Genomic DNA, 13,675 nt, shown 5'->3' with positions numbered 1-13,675 from the left:
ATTTAGGAAGGCAACGTGCATAATGAAAATCCAATAATACCATGTGCATTATAAACCATATGCACCATACATAAGGTTTATAATGCATATGGTACATATTTTATACCATATATTCAATGCATATGCATATTTTATATGCATTATAAACCATATATTTGCATCTAAAGGGAAACAAAAGAGGGGGGGGGGAAGAGCAAACATACTATAAGCCATACATAAGGTTTATAATGCATATGGTAAACATCTTAGACCATATATTACATGCATATGCATTTTGGTATTTTTTATGCATTATAAACCATACATTTGCATCTAAAGGGAATTTAAAAAAAGATGAAAATAAAAAAAGAGCAAGCTTATACCATAAATAAGGTTTATAATGCATATGGTAAACATCTTATACCATATATTACATGCATATGCATATGGTATTTATATTTTTCTTTTGATTTTAGAGTAAAATGAGATTCTTCATGAGATTCACCCTTCTTATAATCACTGTAAAATGCTGCATGCACCACTTATAAACGGCACACATTGTCTTCCATGACATTCTTTCCCATCCACACATTCACAACATTCCCTCCATGGAGACACAACCACGCTTAAAAGGCATCTATGATCTGTATAAGCAACAAAACCAACGTGACCCATTTTGTATTTAAGGCATTTAAAAACAATTACAAAAACTTTTTTTTCTTTAAAACAGAGTAATACTATATATTTTTTATGTCCTCAAAGGCTCTTAATTAAATTCTGCACCAGGATCAGAACAGAAGCAAAACATTTTTGGTTCTGTGTAACATTTTGGCGTATTCCTCCGATGTTTGGACATTTTGGCGTATTCCTCCGTGTGTGTGACGGAGGGACTGTGCAAAGCAACAGAAGTCTGTTGACCAAACAGCTCGTGGCCGTGCTAGTCCTTAATGAGCCTATAGACGTGGTACTGAGCCCCATGTTCACTCGTAGACACTTCAAATACAAACGCTATACACAGTAGAGTCTCCTGGGTTTCCCTGTTGGTCACCACCTGACAAGACAAAAGTGCAGAGAATTACCATCACAGAAAACACTGATTTAAAAATAACAATAATGTCTTAAAATGATCAAATCATCATCATCATCATCATCATCATTATCAACTTTATTCCAGACTCATGGTCCATTTAGAGACAGACATAACAAACTACTGAGAGTTAGTTTAACAAAGAGTTAGTTTACCCCAAAATGAATTATGTCATTAATGACTCTTAAGACCTCTGTTCATCTTCAGACACAGTTTAACCTCTTAATCCTCGCCCCTTTTTTTGAGAATTAAAAAAAACGACATACCCCAAAAAAAAAAAATGTCTGCAGCTCTTAAACCCTATGGTCTATATCCATAAATTCGGCCTTATTTCAAACTAGACACCTGAAATTATGTTACCCAAAAGTCATAATAACTTAAAGTAGTATAGGGACAGATTAAAACAAGGGGAAATATGCATGTAAGTGACTCACGTTTTTATTTTTTTATTATTCCCTTATGGGGAAAAAATATGAGATTTAAAATAAATATAAAACTGAATGTCTGATCATGTTTTGCTTCAAATTTGAGGACGATTCTCTCAAAAATGTAGCTTCTGTAAGCTTTTATGTCATAAAAAGACTAGGCGTCCTTTCAAAAAAGGCCAATTATATATGAACATTTGTAATAGTAAAGAGTAGTTTTTATTCAAATAAATCTGCAATAAACTGCTAATTATAATGCATTTGCAGTCCCTGAAAACTAAAGCAACTATTTACAGAATTTACAAGTGTAAAAAAACTCATTTAGTTGATAAAAACAGTCTGTCATTTAGTCTACGCGTGTTTATTAGTGTGTGTGCTTACACTGGCAGGCCGCGCTGGATACTAATGGATACTATGGAGACGTTAAGCACGAGGTATTTATCAATGCTTCTTACAAACACTGCGCAAAATAATGTCTTTTGATTCGTTACTACATCCATCAATCAAATCTATGCTGGCTATGCATTGGCTAGGCATTGACTGGCTTATCCAACTAAAAGCATGGGCGCATTTGACTGACAGCTTTAGCAGCCAGTGACGAGCTCCCTTCCTATCATGTGTCCTCAGAGAGCCTGTGATTGAAGGAGAGAGACCTGGGAGGGTTTAATATGACCGGAACAGTCCACAGTACAGGGGAGATTGTCAAAATAATGATTATAATCGCTATTTCATTTAAAATGGACATGATTGACTACTGTAACGCAAAACGCTCATGCAAACAACGGAGGATTTTTAGTTTTTTCCCATTATTTTTTTATTGTTTTGGATTAAAAAGTGAGATGCATTTTGAAGAGTGGACTCTTACACAGACATGTATGCTGTTGTTTCGTGGATTCGTCCGATCTGATCTGAACGTCAGGAGATGAAAGATGAGATTTTGATTTTGGTCCAAATATAACAAAAACTACGACTTTATTCAGCATTGGCTTCTCTTCCGTTTGTTTTCAATCCTCAAATAAAGATTCAAACGGTTATGAATCAGCGAATTGATTCATGATTCGGATCGCGTGTCAAACTGCTGAAATCACGTGACATTGCCGATACGAATAATGAATCAATACACTGATTCATAACCATTTGAATCTTTATTTGAGGACTTAAACCAACCCGGAAGAGAAGCCAATGCTGAATAAAGTCGTAGTTTTTGTTATTTTTGGACCCAAATGTATTTTGGATGCTTCAAGAGACTCTAATTAACCCACTGATGTCTCATATGGACTACTGTGATGATGTTTTTATTCCCTTTCTGGACATGGACAGTATAGTGTGCACACACTTGCATACGCTCTCGGACTAAATATAAAATATCTTAAACTGTGTGTGAAGATGAACGGAGGTCTGACGGGTGTGGAGCGACATTAGGGAGAGGAGTTAATGACAGACATTTCATTTTTGGGTGAACTAACCCTTTAAACGCCGCCGTCCCTCCCCAAACCTGCATAGCTCATCTTACATTTCATAAAGCTGATGGTGACAAACATGAAGCAGGGTAACAAATCGCTATAGAATACAGCTAGAATGACCCTAAAATTCAAGATATTGAGTCAAAAATGCCCCTGTATGAGTTTGTCTCATTTATATCATATGATACAGCAATATCACACGAGTTACAAGCTCAATATCACACGAGTGCTGTTTTTGTCCTGAATTTTGCAAATGTGAAATTGATTGTTTTTTGTTTATACAACAGTTCAATAAATAAGAAGCTAATATTGTGTTATATTTTAGACACAATATTGACTTTTGCTCAATTTTACCAATGAAAATATAACTTATAAAGCCAGAACAGAACTGTTGTGTCTCTGAGCAACAGCGGTGTGAATGAATCAGCATTGTGAGCGAATCAATCAGATGAACCAATGATTCAATGACTCATTCAGAGAGTCATTCGCTTCAATCCTGAGTGAATCAGCTGTTTGAATGAATCAAATGAATGAATGACTCAATTAGACATTTATGGCACCTACTGGCAATTTTCATTTCTTGTTTAGAGTATCATATTTATTTTTTTCTTCATATTTCTATATTAATAAGAAAACCTATTAGAGGTATAGTTCACTCAAAAATGTACATTCCATCATCATTTACTCACCCTCATGCCTAAACGTTTGTGTAATAAATTATATGATGAATCAAATCAAATAAAAAATTATTCTCTAAAGCTACTTTTTGTAATGTCCATTTTATTATTTTCTCATTTATAACAATAAAGACTTCAAATAATCTGTTTGGAATAATTTCTCAGCCAAATTTGATATGTGATTAATTTGCGATTAATTAGATTAAATATTTCACTCGCTTGACAGCCTAAATAAAAATAAAACACTGTATAGTCTTCACTTAATTAGTGAATTCAATCATATACATGTAATTAATTTTTGTTTTGTAAATTAAATCATATATATATATATATATATATATATATATATATATATATATATAAATATATATATACACACACGTTTCACATAAATTATAGAAAAAAATATCTACAAACTATATTTTTTCTCACTATTATCTCACTATAAACTATTTCTTCTCAGTTATTAATTCTAGACCACTGAAATGCCTATATTTGTATATACTTATTTCCTTAGGTGGAAATGAAACCTATAAAACAACACAGATGAATATGAAAGCTTAACTGTTATCAATCAACTATGAAATATTCTTGGTCATTTTACCTGTAAGATGGTGAAGTTTTCTAATACGCTGTTCATCATGTATTTCTCAGGCAGATGCTTGAGCTTGTGGATGAAGTTGATCATATATTCGCACATGGGAGAGCGATGGATTCGATACAAACACTTTCCTCCCTCAACTCGAGCGTACTCCGTCTGTAAATCAACACAGGGTTTTTAGAAGAGAAGCACTGGCACTTTTCAGTCATTTTAATCCTGTTGGCGATCAGACTCACCTCCACTTTTTCCACCACTTGCTTCCCGAAGGAGCAGACTTTGGTTGAGACGGTGATGGTCATATTCTCTGAGCTGCTGTACTGACTGCTGACTCCGTAGAAGGAGCCCGGTCCATCCTGGACGCCACTGTTATTCAGATCCGCCTGAGAGAAGAAATAAACTCAGTACTGCAGTGCATGAGATGCTCAACCAACTAGATTTAATGAGGAATCCTTCATGTCCTCAGAAATAACACAAAAACAAAACAAGGCAGGTATGGGTCATGCAAAAATCATGCTGCCACCAAAGTAGTTTTCTGTGAAAGTTATGTGATTATTCACATAATCATTAATCATTAAAGATCTCGATTCCAACACCCACATGATCGCACTGCTAAATGACAATGAAAATGCTAAGTCTATTAAATAGAGATGCACTGATGTATCTGCAAAAATATCGGTATCAGCCGATAAAAGCAATTATTTAAACTAAAAACACAGCTGATGATCAAGGGAGATATTCTGAAAAAACAGTTATCAGAATCAACAGGTATCATTCTGAATAATCGGCTATCATATCGGCAGATTTTCTGAAAAACAGCTATCAGTATTGGCAGATATCATTCTGAATTATCGGCTTTCAGTATCAGCAGATATAATTCAGAATAATCGGCTACCATATCGGCAAATATTCTGAACAACCAGCTATCGTTATAGGCAGATATTCTGAATAACCAGTTATCGGTAGACATCATTCTGAATAATCATCTACAGGTATCCGTAGATATAATTCTGAATAACCAGCTATCGGTATTGGTAGATATTCTTCTGAATAATCAGCTATCAGTATCGGCAGATATTCTTCTGAATAATCAGCTATCAGTATCGGCAGATATTCTGAATAACCAGCTATCGGTATTGGTAGATATTCTTCTGAATAATCAGCTATCAGTATCGGCAGATATTCTGAATAACCAGTTATCGGTATTGGTAGATATTCTTCTGAATAATCAGCTATCAGTATCGGCAGATATTCTGAATAACCAGCTATCGGTATCAACAGGTATCATTCTGAATAATCGGTTATCATATCGGCAGATATTCTGAATAAACAGCTATCAGTATATGCAGATATCATTCTGAATAATCAAATATCTTATCGGCAGATATTCTGAATAAACAGCTATCGGTATATGCAGATATCATTCTGAATAATCGGTTATATCGGCAGATATTCTGAATAAACAGCTATCAGTATATGCAGATATCATTCTGAATAATCAAATATCTTATCGGCAGATATTCTGAATAAACAGCTATCGGTATCAACAGGTATCATTCTGAATAATCGGTTATCATATCGGCAGATATTCTGAATAAACAGCTATCAGTATAAGCAGATATCATTCTGAATAATCAAATATCTTATCGGCAGATATTCTGAATAAACAGCTATCGGTATATGCAGATATCATTCTGAATAATCGGTTATCATATCGGCAGATATTCTGAATAAACAGCTATCAGTATATGCAGATATCATTCTGAATAATCAAATATCTTATCGGCAGATATTCTGAATAAACAGCTATCGGTATATGCAGATATCATTCTGAATAATCGGATATCATATCGGCAGATATTCTGAAAAACCAGCTATCGGTAGCTATTCTTATGAATAACCAGCTATCGGTAGATATTATTCTGAATAACCAGCAATCGGTAGATATTATTCTGAATAACCAGCAATCGGTAGATATTATTCTGAATAACCAGCTATCGGTAGATATTATTCTGAATAACCAGCTATCGGTAGATATTATTCTGAATAACCAGCTATCGGTAGATATTATTCTGAATAACCAGCTATCGGTATCGACAGGTATCATTCTGAATAATCGGTTATCATATCAGCAGATATTCTGAATAAATAGCTATCTGTATATGCAGATATCATTCTGAATAATCGGTTATCATATCGGCAGATATTCTGAATAAACAGCTATCGGTATAAGCAGATATCATTCTGAATAATCAAATATCTTATCGGCAGATATTCTGAATAAACAGCTATCTGTATATGCAGATATCATTCTGAATAATCGGTTATCATATCGGCAGATATTCTGAATAAACAGCTATCAGTATAAGCAGATATCATTCTGAATAATCAAATATCTTATCGGCAGATATTCTGAATAAACAGCTATCGGTATATGCAGATATCATTCTGAATAATCGGATATCATATCGGCAGATATTCTGAAAAACCAGCTATCGGTAGCTATTCTTATGAATAATCAGCTATCAATAGATACTATTCTGAATAACCAGCTATTGGTAGATATTATTCTGAATAACCAGCTATCGGTAGATATTATTCTGATTAACCAGCTATCGGTAGATATTATTCTGAATAACCAGCTATCGGTAGATATTATTCTGAATAACCAGCTATCGGAATCGACAGATATTCTGAAAATTTAATTCAGTGATTAACATTTTGTCAAAACCTCTAGTAATTTTCTTTAGTTGTCTATTGAGAATCGTGTAAGAATAGTGATCTAGATTTTTTTTATAGTCATGCTTCTAAATGCATCCAGAATTTTGTAATATAATGAGATATAGCTGATGTGACGCACCCAAAATTTGACGAGGAAGAACGCGTTTTGAGGGCCCTTCTCATACAGCTCCTTGAGTCCTCCCTTCTTCTCAGGAAACTTGTCGTAGATCTGACGGATGTCCACAGCCTCCAGCAGAGGGTCACTGTAGGAGGGGTTGGTCTGGCCAATGTGAACAAACAGGTGTTTGCTGTACTGTAAAGAGAAATGTGAATATATTGTTATTAAAATTAATTAAATTTAGGAGCCGTCCGAATTTCTGTATGCAACTTCACAACAGGTTTTAATAAAAGTGTTAAACTAATCACCCCATCTGCTTTATCTGTCATAACCGTTCAAATCTTTGTTTTGAAATCGGCCCATCACTATATAAGTCGATATTTAGTTTTTTTGCACACAAAAACTATTCTCGTCGCTTCATAAAATGATTGTACAGCCGCTGTAGTGAGATGGGCTTTGTAACGACGTCTTTAGTGCCTTTATGGGTCTTGAGAGAGGAAATGACATTGGTGTCAATGAAGGCCTTTCTGAGCCATCGGATTTCAACACTAATATCTTCATCTGTGTTCCGAAGATGAATGGAGGTCTTAGGGGTGTCCAACAACATAAGGGCAAGTAATTATTGAGAAAATGTTCATTTTTGGGTGAACTAACCCTTTAATTGTAATCTAGATAAAACGCTCCAATTAATCAAGGTTTTTATTTTTGGTGAAATCGTTACAGCCTTAAGGGCTCTTCTCTACTCACAGAGTCCTGGTCCTGCGGGACCTCCATGAATGCGGAGTACTCCAGAAGACGCAGTTTGGAGGAGGCGATGGTGCGATCCTGCCACACAGGCACTGCAGTGGCAACCGGCGGAGGAGGCGGAGCCAGAGGCTCATAAGCTGGACAAACACAAGAGGGCGCTAGTTAGACTCAACCACAGACATAAACAGAGAAGAAATGGTGGCAGACGTGAGCTGTGCCCAAAACGGGCTACTAGTGTACTAGTACACTTACATGATAAGGGGGGTTGAACAGGTCCTGATAGGTTTGGGTAAGGAGGTTGTGCAAATGGCTTGATGCTGAAAAAGTGTTTAGGATTTGTTAGAATCAAATTCAAGTTATTATTTAAAGTTATTTACTTGGGTTAGACATTCTCTTATTAGGGTTCCAACACTTTTTGACCATTTCCAATAATTTGTGACAATTTTTGTTAACTCTTTCCTTGCCAATGATGAGTTGTCTTGTCTTTTATGAGAAAGACACCGATTTCATTGTTATATGATAGGGGGCGCTATTACGCATCTTCTAAAATTGTACAGATTCTCCTGGTCCAAGAAGACGCAAAAACAAAAACAATATCAAATGTAAGCAGACGTATATAAACTATATTGCCAAAAGTTTTGGGACACACATCCAAATCACTGAATTCAGGTGTTCAATCACTTTCATGGCCACAAGTGTATAAAATCAAGCACCTAGGCATGTAGACGCTTCTACACACAGTTGTGAAACAATAGGTCAGTAGAGTAAAGCAGCCGCCACTGGACTCTAGAGCAGCGAGACGTGTTCTCTGGAGTGACCAATCACGCTTCTCTGTCTGACAATCCCATGGATGAATTTAGGTTTGATAGTTCCCAGGAGAACGGGACTTGCCTAATTGCATTGTGCGATTTTACTAAAATTTTGCTTTTTTACCCACTTTTAGAAACTTACCCACATTCAAGTATTGAAAAAAAAGAATGCATGAAGCTAGAATAAAACGTGTGCATAAAATGCATAAGTGTAAAGTTTGGTGGAGGGGGATTATGGGGTGAGGTTGTTTTGAAAGGAACTCATACTGCTTCAGCATACCAAGACATTTTGGAAAATTTCATGATCCCAGCTTTGTGGGACCAGTTTGTGGACGGCCCCTTCCTGTCCCAGCATGACTGCGCTCCAGTGCACAAAGCGTCGGTCCATAAAGACATGGCTGAGGAGTTTGGTGTGGAGGAACTGGACTGGCCTGCACAGAGTCCTGAGCTCAACCCGATAGAATAGCTTTGGGATGAATTAGAGCGGAGACTGAGAGCCAGGCCTTCTCGTCCAACATCAGTTCCTGACCTCACAAATGAGCTTCTAGAAGAATGGGCAAAAATCCCCATAAACACACTCCTAAACCTTGAGGAAAGCCTTCCCAGAAGAGCTGGAGCTGTTAGAGAGGGTGGGCCGACTCCAGATTAAACCCCACGGATTAACAATGGGATGGCATTAAAGTTCATGTGCATGTAAAGGCAGGCGTCCCGAAACGTTTGGCAATATAGTGTAAAATAACGCGATCATCAAACATTAAACAGCATCTGCCCAGGACGAGCTATAGGACTGTGAAGCTTCGGCGGTGTTGACGAACTCGATCTACTCCATCTGTGTTTTGATCTTTGTTCTGAATCGGATCTGGATGTAGTATTTGACAAAAATGCGATTTTATCAAAATGGTACTTTTTTTAAATGAAACTTACCCACACTCAAGTGTTGAGAAAAAGGGGGGGAAAAAGATTGGATGAAGCTAGAATAAAAAAAATAAATAATGTGTTGTTGTTTTGGTTACGCCATGCAACAACATATTCTAGGGGCAATTACATTTTTGTGAAAGCGATCAAAAATGCTGGCGGGAAAGAGTTGGTACAGCCTATATTTCCTTTATAAATTTAATAAAACTAAAGACTTTTCGGAGATATGAAGGATGCAATACTACTCTACAGGTACTCAAGATTGACATGAGATTGACTGAAACTGAGTGTTTCACCCCCCCTTTAAGCACAGAGATTGTTTTTGGTTGGTATATTTCACACCTTGACATTTCACAACTGTTTGTTTCGTCCGTATCAGCCAAGCGTAAGTTCACCTACTTCAGTGCGGGAATGCAATGTGACAAAACAAGTAATGTGTGCTAGCTCACGTCTGATAACACACACGCTCCAGAGATCTCAACAAAGGCTGAGACAACAGAGAGTTTAGCATGTTGCCAATGTTTTTATGGACATATTTCATATACTCTAGTCCTCTAAACATTAACCAGCAGCATGTATGGGCACATATTTCAACACATCATCTTCAACTGAAATATATATGATGTGCGCATGTATGTTCAGCAGGTGTAGAGATCCGCGGCATTTAACATATTTCAACATCATATGACTAAAATTCACATTAGATCACGATCGGAAGTTAATACAAACACCTAATGGTGGTTTAAAGTGAGTTTTGAGTAAAAGTGTAATATTAATCTTTTAAATTGTGTAGCTTGATGCTAATCGTAGCTTTAAAACACCTGTCGTGCCAGGAGTTATTCTATTCCATAAACTAACTTCACATAAGGTCCCAAGAATACCACATTTAAAAACACTTCAGATAACAGGAGGATTAATGTACAGTGGGATGAAAGTGGTGTCGATGGGCAAGCCATAATGCCAGAATAAAGGCTAATAATGGCTGAACACAAACTGAAGAATAATGAAGATTAAGATCATACCGGCAGAGATATGAAAGGTTTATCGAGTGAGAACAATAGAAACGTATATTGAGCAGTTCTCCTCGCCAGACTTTAGATAATAGACTGCAAATGGGTGTTTACAGGGCAAGAAAATATGACTAGCATCTCATTAGCCTTCTGTAAAAACTCACGTGACACGATCTTATAAAAATGTTTTATAAAATGCATAGTTTAGAGACTTCATCCTCAGATTTGAAAGGAAGCATCAGCAGATCTGTGGCTTCACCTTCATTGAGTGCCTACGTTTCTACGAAAGACGCATCATATTTATACATTTAACAAATATATTCTTAATTGTTTTTATGTTTGAGCTTATACATCTCCATATTAATAACAATCTGAGTCATGAACTGTAAACATGTGTTGGCTTTCTAAATAGATGTTGGTTAAGTGTTTATTCAGAATGACTTTATATTTTGGGTTTGTTATTTGCATCCCACTTGGGAAATGGGGTTGTGCAGTAAGGAGTTATAATCCATCAAGGTGCTCTCAACTCTGCTTTTGTGCTTTTAGATTAGATTAGATTAGATTAGATTAGATTAGATAGAAGTTTATTGTGGTTACAAATGTGCAAGTACACTGCAACGAAATTAGTTTTTCCTCAGCTCATATTTTTAATATTAAAGGGATAGTTCACCCAAAAATGAAAATTAGCCCATGATTTACTCCCCCTCAAGTCATCCTAGGTGTGTATGACATTGTTCTTTCAGACGAATAAAAGTTGCGTTATATTAAAAAAGTCCTGGCTAATCCGAGCTTTATAATGGCAGGGATTGTTGCTCCGTTTCTGAAGTCCATAAAAATGCATCTGTCCGTCATATAACTGCTCCACACGGCTCTGGGAGGTTAATAAAGGCCTTCTGAAGGAAACCATTGCGTTTGTGTAAGAAAAATATCCATATTTAAAACTTTTTGAATTAAAGTGTCGGCCGATCGCCATCCGTGGAAAAGTGTTGACAGTGCTTCTTAGAGTTCAAGATGCGTACGTGACGTCTGACGAGCGTAACTGGTCACGCAAACCTTTGAACTGCAGAGGCACTTTCAACACTTTTCCAACTGAATACAGAAGGCGATCGGCCGAAACTTTACTTTATAAAGTTTTAAATATTGGATGAATTGGGTATCAATTCAATTCTAAAGGCATTTATTAACCTCCCGGATCTGTGTGGAGCAGTTATATGACGGACAGATGCATCTTCAAAAACAGAGCAACAACCCCTGCCATTATAAAGCTCGGATTAGCCAGGACTTATGTAATATAACTCAACTTTTATTTGTCTGAAAGAAGAATGTCATACACACCTAGGATGACTCGAGGGTGAGTAAATCATGGGCTAATTTTCATTTTTGGGTGAACTATCCCTTTAATGTGTCTGAATTATGTGTTACAGGTCTGTTTTATTGGTTGTTTTCCCACCTTCTACTCTCCCACTTTTCCACAGCTCTACACACCCATTTCGTGAAACTTTTTAGGCTCTGTAATGTGAACGACACTTTAAGTATAGCTTGAATCTGAATTGTTACGATTGCCATCTCTAGCAGTGAGGCATCGCTAGCGCTAGCTAAATATCAGTTCAGGCTCTGTAGAGAGAACTTACGCGTAGCTGTTGCGGCCAAGCCCAGGACTTCTCCCTGGGTTGTGCTTAAGAACCAGCCTGATGCATAAAAACGTGATCCATTAAATGTGCCAGAAACACAAACACACCGAGAAACAAAACGTATGAATGAGTTACTCACTCCTGAGAGGGTCCAGGTTGACCTGGGATGGGGGTCGGCCAGAACTGGAAAACAAAATAAAAGCAATCAAATCAGTTCATAATGTTTTGAAATAGTTGCATTTGATCTGGAAGTAACCGTCTAAAGCGTACTCGTGCAGATGGAGGGTAAGGCGACTGCGGGAGAGGCGGAAGCGAGGTCTTGATTAGACTCGGAGACACGATCTGAGCGGAAGAGAGAGCCGCCATGTTCTGGAGAGCCTTGTCTTTGGATGCTTGATCCTGAGGAGAGGGAGAGCCAGGTGAGCCGGACAATTCGGGAGAAAATACAGACACAATCATGGCAAGAAATACTGCACTGCAAAAAATGTTCTTACTCAGTATTTTTGTCTTGTTTCTAGTCGAAATATAAAAAACATCTTAGATTAAGAAACATTTACAAGACAAGTAACAATGATTGTTTTGGGAAAAAATAACATAAATAAAAGAGTTTTTGCTTAAAATAAGATAAATAATCTGCCAATGGGGTGAGATAAATAATCTTGTTTTCTGTTTGAATTAAGATTATTTTCCTCCCCCCATTGGCAGATTATTGATCTTATTTTAAGCAAAAACTCTCTTCATTTAGAGTTATTTTCCCCCCAAAACAAGACGATTACTTTTGCTTGTCTAGAGAATACTTCTTGTTTTTAGATGTTCGGACTAGAAACAAGACAAAAATACTAAGTAAGGAAAGCTTTTTTTTGTAGTGTGTTAATTCTAATGCGAAGCAGCCTGCTGATTTATGATAAAGCAAGATAAAAGCATTAGAAGAAGGGGAAATAATAGGAAATCAGAGATCACCAATTGATTTGCATTATGACTGTTTGCAAGACAGCAAAGAAAATGTGTTAAAGTTTCAGGTAAGTTGATGTTTTAGGCTTCACATGTTAGGGCTGTCAAGTTATAATTCAATTGTCAAATTAAAAAACGGTGCATTCGAGTGTTAGGTGTGTGTGTGTGCGCGTCAGTCAGCGCATCAGTGGCGCACAAGCTCTCTAATGCTGCTTTCACACCAGATGCGAATGAAGCGATAAACGCAAGTGATTTACATGTTAAGACATTGCAAAGACGCAAATAGACATTCTGCGGTGCGAATGACGCGGATTGAGCGTTTGACGTGTGATTCGTGCGAGTTGAGCGTTTGTAAATTACAGACAACTGTAAAAATCTGAACTTTGGTTGATATTCGCGCTGTGTTAACCAATCAGGAGCTTGCTCTAGTAGTGACAACAATAAGGACAAAATCATATGTGGAGACCCGGAGCTGTACGATACATCATCATACTTTATAGAAACGGGAATAAAAAGGATCTTACTTGAAAGAATGTGAGTGAGG

The 13,675-nt window shown here is 36.8% G+C and overlaps 1 protein-coding gene across 9 annotated transcripts in view; it reads right to left on the bottom strand.

The window, feature by feature from the left end:
• Positions 1-209: 209 nt before the first annotated feature.
• tead3b (TEA domain family member 3 b) overlaps positions 210-13,675 on the bottom strand; it is a 75,798-nt gene continuing 62,332 nt past the window's right edge. For 5 of the 9 annotated variants that reach the window (XM_067460483.1, XM_067460486.1, XM_067460484.1 and 2 more), the window contains 9 exons: positions 12,451-12,579; positions 12,320-12,363; positions 12,181-12,237; positions 8,068-8,132; positions 7,816-7,952; positions 7,090-7,263; positions 4,469-4,612; positions 4,236-4,388; positions 210-1,030 (listed from right to left, as the gene is read on the bottom strand). In XM_067460483.1, coding sequence (XP_067316584.1) covers positions 917-1,030; positions 4,236-4,388; positions 4,469-4,612; positions 7,090-7,263; positions 7,816-7,952; positions 8,068-8,132; positions 12,181-12,237; positions 12,320-12,363; positions 12,451-12,579 — 1,017 coding nt within the window. In that variant the 3' untranslated portion in view covers positions 210-916. The remainder of the gene's footprint in view (positions 1,031-4,235; positions 4,389-4,468; positions 4,613-7,089; positions 7,264-7,815; positions 7,953-8,067; positions 8,133-12,180; positions 12,238-12,319; positions 12,364-12,450; positions 12,580-13,675) is intronic. The other 4 variants (XM_067460489.1, XM_067460491.1, XM_067460490.1 and 1 more) reach the window with 1 other exon arrangement.

The sequence above is a fragment of the Pseudorasbora parva genome, chromosome 12 (assembly GCF_024679245.1).
Source record: "Pseudorasbora parva isolate DD20220531a chromosome 12, ASM2467924v1, whole genome shotgun sequence".
NCBI classification, from domain to species: domain Eukaryota; kingdom Metazoa; phylum Chordata; class Actinopteri; order Cypriniformes; family Gobionidae; genus Pseudorasbora; species Pseudorasbora parva.
The sequence above is the reverse complement of the archived record's forward strand: the minus strand, read 5'-3'. Positions and strand labels throughout refer to the sequence as shown.